This window comes from Ranitomeya imitator, chromosome 1 (genome assembly GCF_032444005.1).
Source record: "Ranitomeya imitator isolate aRanImi1 chromosome 1, aRanImi1.pri, whole genome shotgun sequence".
In the NCBI taxonomy this organism is placed as follows: Eukaryota; Metazoa; Chordata; class Amphibia; order Anura; family Dendrobatidae; genus Ranitomeya; species Ranitomeya imitator.
In genome coordinates, this window is record NC_091282.1 from 984,661,929 (window position 1) to 984,670,713 (window position 8,785).

The 8,785-nt window shown below is 42.5% G+C and overlaps 1 protein-coding gene across 1 annotated transcript; it reads left to right on the forward strand.

Moving 5' to 3' along the window:
- The first annotated feature begins 33 nt into the window (after positions 1-33).
- On the forward strand, positions 34-8,183 carry LOC138653191 (uncharacterized). Its single transcript, XM_069743223.1, has 4 exons — positions 34-57; positions 177-254; positions 6,740-7,068; positions 7,270-8,183. Exons 1-4 carry the CDS (start codon positions 34-36, stop codon positions 7,451-7,453), a joined length of 615 nt encoding a protein of 204 aa, XP_069599324.1. The 3' UTR covers positions 7,454-8,183.
- The last annotated feature ends 602 nt before the right edge of the window (positions 8,184-8,785 follow it).

Below are 8,785 nucleotides of genomic sequence, written 5' to 3' on the forward strand. Positions count from 1 at the left end.
CTCCTTTACCATGGGCAACGGTTACCCAAGCGCATGCGCAATGAGTTTGAGCATGCGGCAAGACACTGATTGGACACTACAGAGATGGGGCGTGACAGTTACAATCACTTCCGATTCACTGAGTAATAACCAATCAGCGACAGCCAATTTTTAGCGTCTGGGGCTTATACCGGAAGCAAATCGTGTGCAGTGGTTCTCATGGCAACGAAGTCACTGTCTTTGATCTGGAGGCTGCAGTACCGGCGATAACTCCGGTAGGGAGAACTGAGCGGCCTGCAGAGCCGGTAATGTGTGTCCTCCGTGCACATGGGTCTGGCGTCTCCTGCAGTGCTGTGTGTGCTACACTAGGGGGCGTCAGATTAATGACCCGGCGCACAGACGTCTGTTACCACAGGTGAAGCCCTTTCCCCATGGTAATAGCAGCAGCGGTCTGTTAATGGTGGCACACCATAGAATCCGGCACCTGTGTATTAGGCACTGTAGTCCTACAGCCTGCCATTGGGCCTCACAGGAGTGCCAGTATGGCAGCCATGGGGTGTTCAGCCAGCTCCTGTCTGCCGCTGGCCCTCTGAGATGGCATTGTGGACGACGGCTGCTCTTAAAGGGATTCCAGAATGCTGTAAATAAGCCCCTGATGGCGGTGGCCGCAGTTTATCGGGCAAAATTGAGGTGACAGATTCCCTGTTATAGCCACTGTCAGATATTGGCAGCGCCATGTGAATGATTTAGCTGCGGCACTCGGTGCTGTCAGACACTTATCGGTGGTGTAACACAGCCGGCGTCTGCCACATGTGGAGGGGGTTAGCGCCTGTGCCCCTTCACACGGTGTACTAAGGGATCAACAGGCCAGCTACTGAGTTACCTCTACCACGTGGCACATGAAAGGTCGGTTTCTTTCCTTCCAGGGGTCTGTTATAGCACCACTCCAGCAAATCTTTTATTGCGGTGCTAAAAGTTCCCTGCCACTAGTATTCTACTCACCAGCCGCCCTCTTCAGCTTCTCCCGGCGCCTCCTTCATATGACTACAACTGACCGGAAACCAGAGGTAACGGTCATAAGCTCTCAATGTTAATCTATGAGACCCTTATACTGGCCTCGTTCTAGCTCTCATAGACTTACATTGAGAAGTGATCTCTGCCTAGTCCAGTAAACACTGGAGCAATCTGGCAGCTCACAACCTGCAGAAGACCGACCTGAGCTGTGCCGAGAACATGTGAAGTGTAAGCCTAGTTGTAGGAAACTTAGATTAGTGACACCACTCCAGTGGTCAAATAAAGAAAACGGCTGGAGTGGTGCAATGATCTTTGTAACGGCAGTATAACCTTCCAGTTACTGCATTGGACAGAATCTAATTAGTTTCCGTCAGTCCAGAGATCTTCCTAACAGCATCGCTTGCTCAGAATTAATTGGTACTTTGGCTCCTTGGGTAAAAATATTGGTGCCCATACATGTAGCAGCTCCCCAAAAAGCCCGCACAATTTACTGTGAAGTGCCATGCTGTTGGCCATGGCTGCAGTTTCTAGCTGTGCCGTAATTCCGCATAGTTCTTCTGTTCATCTGGCCACACACAAAACCTAATTGCAGAAACATGCAGTTCACACTGGTTGTGTAGGCTTCTTGGCAAAAGTCAGTACATTTATGGGCAGCCATGCTTGCTACCATTGGAGAACCTATTTACAGCTAGATATGACCACCAGAATAAATCCATTCTTTTCAACCTTAGGCCATCATGTCTACTATGAAATTAAGAGGCCACTTGGGATTGGTTGAATTATGTAACTTCTCATCTTCGGTGAAGACCTTCCTAGGACCAGAAAATTCATACAAGTTTATTTACGATCCAGACACTCAAGAAAGCTCTTTGACTTGCTCAGCATTCAGACTTCTGGAGAGTCTAGATTTATCCAGTGCAGTTGGCCAACTCCTTAATGAAACTATTCAAGCCCATCACAAAGCTTATAAGACTGGTACAACCACTCTGTTTTTCCTTGTTGGAGTATGGAGCAAAGCTGTTCTTGAATGCCTTCACCACGGAGTTCCCATTTCATTGATTGTCTCAGTAATGGTAGAAGGGCTAAATTCTTGTATTGAAAGCCTTGAAGCTTTACACATACCAATTCATAATGTACTTGCTACAAAGCAGATCTCAAGTCATAGGACATATGTACCGGATTTAAGAAGTGATAGTGTTTATAATCATGAAACTCATTGCGTCTCATCTTCTCGAAGTGAACCCTTTGACCTTAAATGCCCAGGACACATTCCTAATACAGTAAAAAATGTAGATATTATTCCGTCTAGTAGGGGAAACATAAATAGTAAACTATGCCAGATGAGCAAACTATCACATAGTAGACACTTCTCAATCTCAAAAGTAAGCAATTTTCAGGATCCTTCACAAACCAGTTGCCACATTTTGGAAAATCTAACAAAGTCTTTGAGTCACGGGAATTGGGAAGCAATGGAACTCGTGGAGAAGGCCGCTACTCTTATGCTTGAAAACACTCCTGAAATGTTTGTGACCAATGATCTCTTCAAGGCGTCCTATGTAAACATTTGCATTTTAAGAGGTCTTTCAGAATTGAACTCAAGTGCTACTTTTGGATATGTGACTTTAGTAAGACCAGAATATGCTACCATTGTTGAAAAGTTTGAGGGCAAACCTTTAAGAGTTCTTCTTTTGGACGGAGAACTGACAGAAAAGTATAGACATCTTGGCTTTAATATGGCAACAAATCTAAAATTGGTATCTAAATTTGCAGACCATCTAAGTTCGTCTAAGGAGTCATGGATAGATAAAGCATGTCAGAAAATTGTTCACGCAAATATAAACTTAATTTTAGTGAGGGATGATGCTTGTCCACAGCTTATAATGCAATGTATTCATAAGAATATTCTCATTATTACTCATGTAAAGCCAAACGTTCTTCAGGCATTTAGTGACTGCACAGGCGCAGAAATAGTGACCTATCTCACACAGGTAAGGGACCATAGCATAGGCTGTGGGGTGTTTGCCAAAATATTTCCACAGGGGAGTTCAAACCAAACAATTGCTGTGAATCTCCATGCACATGGGATTAATCTTGTCACTGTTGTGCAAAGTTGCAGTTTATATTCCAAAATGCAGGTCATGGAAGATCAGTTTTGGACTTGTTTTTATAAATTATATGATGCTCTTCTTGATCAAAAAGTATTTCCTGGAGGTGGTGCTGTTGAATTATTCTGTCTAAATCATCTCCAAAAACTTGAGAAAACGCTTGTACCCTCTAGTTCAATCATTAGAGGATCACTGTCCTGCACCTCGTCATGGATGTCCAGCTCTGTTGTCGATTACCAATCCTTTGTCTATAAATGCTTTGCCAACGGCTGGATTAAGTATCTTTCTACTCTTCTTTTTAACATGGGTGAATATTCTTCAGAATTACAAGCTCTGACTATTATACAAAATGAACTCAAAAACATCAGTGCTTGCTCTTCTCCTTCATCATATGTGTTTAATGAGTACTTCAAGAAGGTTTTAAAGGGTGAGAGAGAATTTCTCACTGATCATAGACTGGTCACAGTGTACGATAATGTTATTCCAAAGGTTGAGGCTTGGCGTAGTGCTCTGCATCTAGTTCACATTGTGCTTCAGACAGATGCAGAGATTATTACAGGTTTTAATACACCAAAACAGGCAACTACAGGACAGTTTAGTGCCGATTATCAATTTCTCTGATGTTTACGATCCAAATGGTAACGTTTCTCCTTGCGGAGAGCGACATGTTGAGTATGCCGAGATTAGACTTTTAAGCCGCAATGCTCCTCTGGGAAATATGCAAATTGCCTCTTCAGAGAGGAACAGGACTAGAACTCTAGTGCCACCTATTGGAAGTAGCAAACCTAAAAGTCAATGCGGAACCTTTAACGAGCCTTGTCATGTGTCATTTGGCACTAGAGTTCTAGTCCTCTTCCTCTCTGAAGCATCTGATGTTTAGGTAAATTTTGCAGCTACGCCTATAGTTGAAACCAGAAGTTCACTTACACTATATAAAAAGACACATATACATGTTTTTCCCAATATCTGACATGAAATCAGAATAAAACTTACACAAGCTTCTCACAATAGTTGGCTGGGATTTGGGTCCATTCCTCCTGAAAAAACTGATGTAACTGATCCAGGTTTGTAGGTCGCTTTGCTCGCATCTGCCTTCTTAGCTTTGCCCATAGTTTCAATAGGATTGAGATCAAGGCTTTGTGATGGCCACTCCAAAACATTGACTTTGTTAGCACAAAGTGGTGCAGTGGTTAGCACTGCAGCCTTGCAGCGCTGGAGTCCTGGGTTCAAACCCCACCAAGGACAACATCTGCAAAGAGTTTGTATGTTCTCTCCATGTTTGCTTGGGTTTCCTCCGGGCACTCCGGTTTCCTCCCACATTCCAAAGACATACTGATAGGGAATTTAGATTGTGAGCCCCATCGGGGACAGCAATGATAATGTGTGCAAAATGTAAAGCACTGCGGAATATGTTAGCGCTATATAAAATAATATTATTATTATCCTTAAGCCCCTTTGTTACTATTTTGGCAGTATGCTTCGGGTCATTGTCCATTTGGAAGACCCATTTCTCCCCAAGCTTTATCTTCCTGGCTGATGTCTTGAGATGTTGCTTCAGTATTTCCACATAGTCGTCTTTTCTTATGATGCCATCTATTTTGTGAAGAGCACCATTCCCTCCTGCAGCAAAACAACCCCACAGCATGATGCTGCCACCCCAGTGTTTCACAGTTGGGCTGGTGGTTTTAGTCTTCCAAGCTTGTCCATATTTACTCCAAACATAATGATGGTCATTATGCCCAAAAAGTTAAATTTTAGTTTCATCAGACCACAGGACATGTCTCCAAAAATTGAGGACTTTGTTCCTTTGTTCATTTGCAAACCTTAATCTGGCTTTTTTATCTCTCTTTTGGACTAAAGGTACCGTCACATTTAGCGACGCTGCAGCGATCTAGACAATGATCCCGATCGCTGCAGCGTCGCTGTGTGGTCGCTGGAGAACTGTCACACAGACAGCTCTCCAGCGGCCAACTATGCGAAGTCCCCTGGTAACCAGGGTAAACATCGGGTTACTAAGCGCAGGACCGCGCTTAGTAACCTGATGTTTACACTGGTTACCAGCGTAAAAGTAAAAAACAAACAAACACTACATACTTACATTCCGGTGTCTGTCCCCCGGCGCTGTGCTTCTCTGCACTGACTGTGAGCGCCAGCCGGAAAGCACAGCGGTGCTTTCCGGCCAGCGCTTACACAGTGCAGAGAAGCACAGCGCCGGGGGACTTTCTGCTCCGACCAACGATGGCACAGCAGGATCCAGATCGCTGCTGCCTGTCAAACTCAACGATATCGCTAGCCAGGACGCTGCAACGTCACGGATCGCTAGCGATATCGTTCAGTGTGAAGGTACCTTAAGGGCTTCTTCCTGTCAGAGTGGTCTTTCAGCCCATGTTGATACAGTACTTGTTTCACTGTCGATATTGACACAATCTTATCAGCTTCCGCCATCATCTTGACAAGGTCTTTTGTCTTTGGGTTGATATGCTCATGTCGAACCAAAGCACGTTCATCTCTGGGACACAGAACCCGTCTCCTTCCTCAGCTGTTTAATGGCTGGACATTCCCATCTTGTTTGTACTTGATGAGCGAGTCATCTTCAGATATCTTGAAATTGTATCCAAGGATGAGCCAGACTTGTGCAAGTCCACAATTCTCTTCCTGATATTTTGGCTGATATCTTTAGACATTCCCGTGTTGCTACATACAGAAGTAGTATGTTTCAGGTGTGCTTTAAAATACATCCACAGGTGTGTCTCTAATTAACTCAAATGTTGCCAAAAAACCTATTAGAAGCTTCCAAACACGTGACATCATCATATGGGCAGTCCAAAATTGTTTAATGGCATAGTAATCTTAGTGTATGAAAACGTTTGATTTTGCAGTAAGTAATAGAATGTTTTTAAGCATTTTTATCTCATTATTTTGTCATTTGGCAAATATTAATAATTATGATAGTCCTAATTGACCTAAAACGGGAAAGGTTTATTCTGATTTCATGTCAGATATATTGAGAAAAACATGCAAATGTGTCGTTTTGCATAGTGTTTGCAAACTTCTCATTTCAACTGTAGTTAACATACAATAGTGTGTGCTGTTTTTTTTTTTTTTAAGTTGTCATACAAATTCACTAATTTATGACAAATTACCACGTCTACCACCTGAAGTACAGTATCAATCAAACGTTTTTGTACAACTTATCAATTTGAATTGTTCTGTAGTTTGAGTTTATCAGTGGAAAAAATAAACGTAAAATTTGACAGACAAAGATTTGTTAGGCTGTCTGTCAATACCTCTCGTGAGATAAGTATACATCAAAATATTTTTGTAATCGATAACATTGTGGGGATTGTGAAAGCTATTAAACTTCAAGTAAGGCTAGTTTCACATTTGCGGTTGAGTCCGCAGCGTCTTGTCCGCAAACGCATGATAACACAGCGTTTTTTATCCGCGTTAGCTTACGCATGATGGAAAAAAATGCTGTTTTTGTATGCGTTTGCGGTTTTTATGCGCATGCGTTCGATAGGAAAAAGATTTTCCAGGAGAATTTCCTTGACACAAGCCATGCCAAATAGGCGTGTCTCATGGGATTTCTGTATATAGACCCTTGTACAGATGAAATCCTCAGATTTTGCTCCTGTATGCAGCGTCAAGATGGATCTTCGCATGGAATCTGGATTTGGAAGTCAACTTGTTTCTTGCCTTTGCTTGTGAGCAAGAACGGAAAAGAGAAAGACAGAGAAGACTGCATTGGCGCTTTCGGCAGCACCCCATTGTTGAACTCCGAGAGAGCCGTGGAGCCTACCACTCCTTATACAGTGAGCTTCGTGAAAATCCTGAGAAATGTTTTAAGTACACGAGGTTGTCTCGAGAGCTTCATGGATTTGTTGCTTCATGTACAAGGAGCCATCAGCAAGCAGGACACCCAGCTCCGTAGAGCGATTCCTGCTGAGGAACCTCTGCTGGTGACACTAAGGTACGTAATATTTTAAAATAAACGCCTGTCATAATTATTATTGTTCTGCAATGTCCTTCATTCTTTTTGTTTTGCAAAAAACTGTTCTAAATATTGTTCTAAAAGCCATGTCCTTTTTTTTTTTTTTTTTTTCTCTGTTTTGCAAAACCTTTGTCATAAATATTATTGTTCTGAATTTGTTTTTCTTTCTCTGTTCTGCAGATTCCTGGCTACCGGAGAGAGCCTATCATCACTACATTTCCAGTTCCGGATTGGAATTTCTACACTATCTGGGATTGTCGCAGACACCTGCCGGGCTTTGTGGGATGTTCTCCGTGAGGAATTTATACCCACCATTATACCCACCACGGAAATCTGGCAGGAAACTGCAGCATATTTTTTTTGATGTTTGTAATTTCCCCAACTGTTTGGGAGCAGTGGGTGGAAAACCTATCCGGATTACCAAACCGTCTGGAATTGGATCCGAGTACTTTAATTATAAAAAAAATATTTTGCCATAGTGCTCATGGCGATTGCAGCTGCGGACTGTAAGTTTGTCGCCATGGACATTGGATCTTTTGGCCGTGGTAATGACTCCCAGACATTTAAAAACTCGGGCATGGGCCAAGGGTTGTATGGGAATCATTTTAATTTCCCCCTTTCACAACCTCTTCCCAACACTGAAGACCCGTCAATGCCATTTGTTGGGGATGAGGCCTTTCTGATGTGTGGAAACCTCCTTAAACCATACTCCAGTCGGGACTTGACTGACTGATCAGGGCATGAAGAACTGTTGAGTGTGCCTATGGTATGCTTGTCTCGAAATGCTGCATTTAAGGGACAGCCATTAATCTGAAAATTGAGACGGTCGATGAGGTAGTCGATGCGCGTGTGCTTCTGCACAACTATATAATGGCTAAAGAGCGACCCAACATTGAACTTTATGAACCTGTTAGTAACCCGTTTAAGTTGCCCAAATGAGGGATAGAGTTGCAGCCTACTTTGTTTCTGAGAATGGACGTGTGGGATGGCAAGATGAAATGGTTTAGTAAAATGATCTTGTAATGTTATGTACCTTGAATCTTTAAATTTACCTTTAATGTTTGCTGAAAATAAAACACCTCTAGTGAAACACCTGTTCCAAGTGCCCTCTACATGTCAATACTTTTTTTTACAGTTTAAGGCCGGCTTCACACTCAGCGTATGAAAATACGGTCCGTATATTACGGCCGTAATATGCTGAAAAGTCTCGAAAATAGTGGTCCGTAGCTCCTCCGTAGGCAGGGTGTTTCAGCGTTTTTTGCGCATGGCATCCTCCGTATGTAATCCGTATGGCAGCCGTAATGCGTGTTTTTATCGCAGGCTTGCAAAACCGACATACGGCTATACAAGGGATCCATGTGTTAAAAAAACAAACAAACCATATATACTGTCTCTCTCTCTCTCTCTCTCTCTCTCTCTCTCTCTCTCTCTCTCTCTCTCTCTCTCTCTCTCTCTCTATATCTATATATATATATATATATATATATATATATATATATATATATATATATATATATATATATTAGTCAGGGAGACACATATATGTATACATATTATTACTTCATACAGCGCGAGATAGCAGAAAGCCAGTAATTCAATTACCGGCTTTTGCTTTCTTCTTCCTAAACCCGACATGATATGAGACCTGGTTTACATACAGTAAACCATCTCATATCCCCATTTTTTTTGCATATTC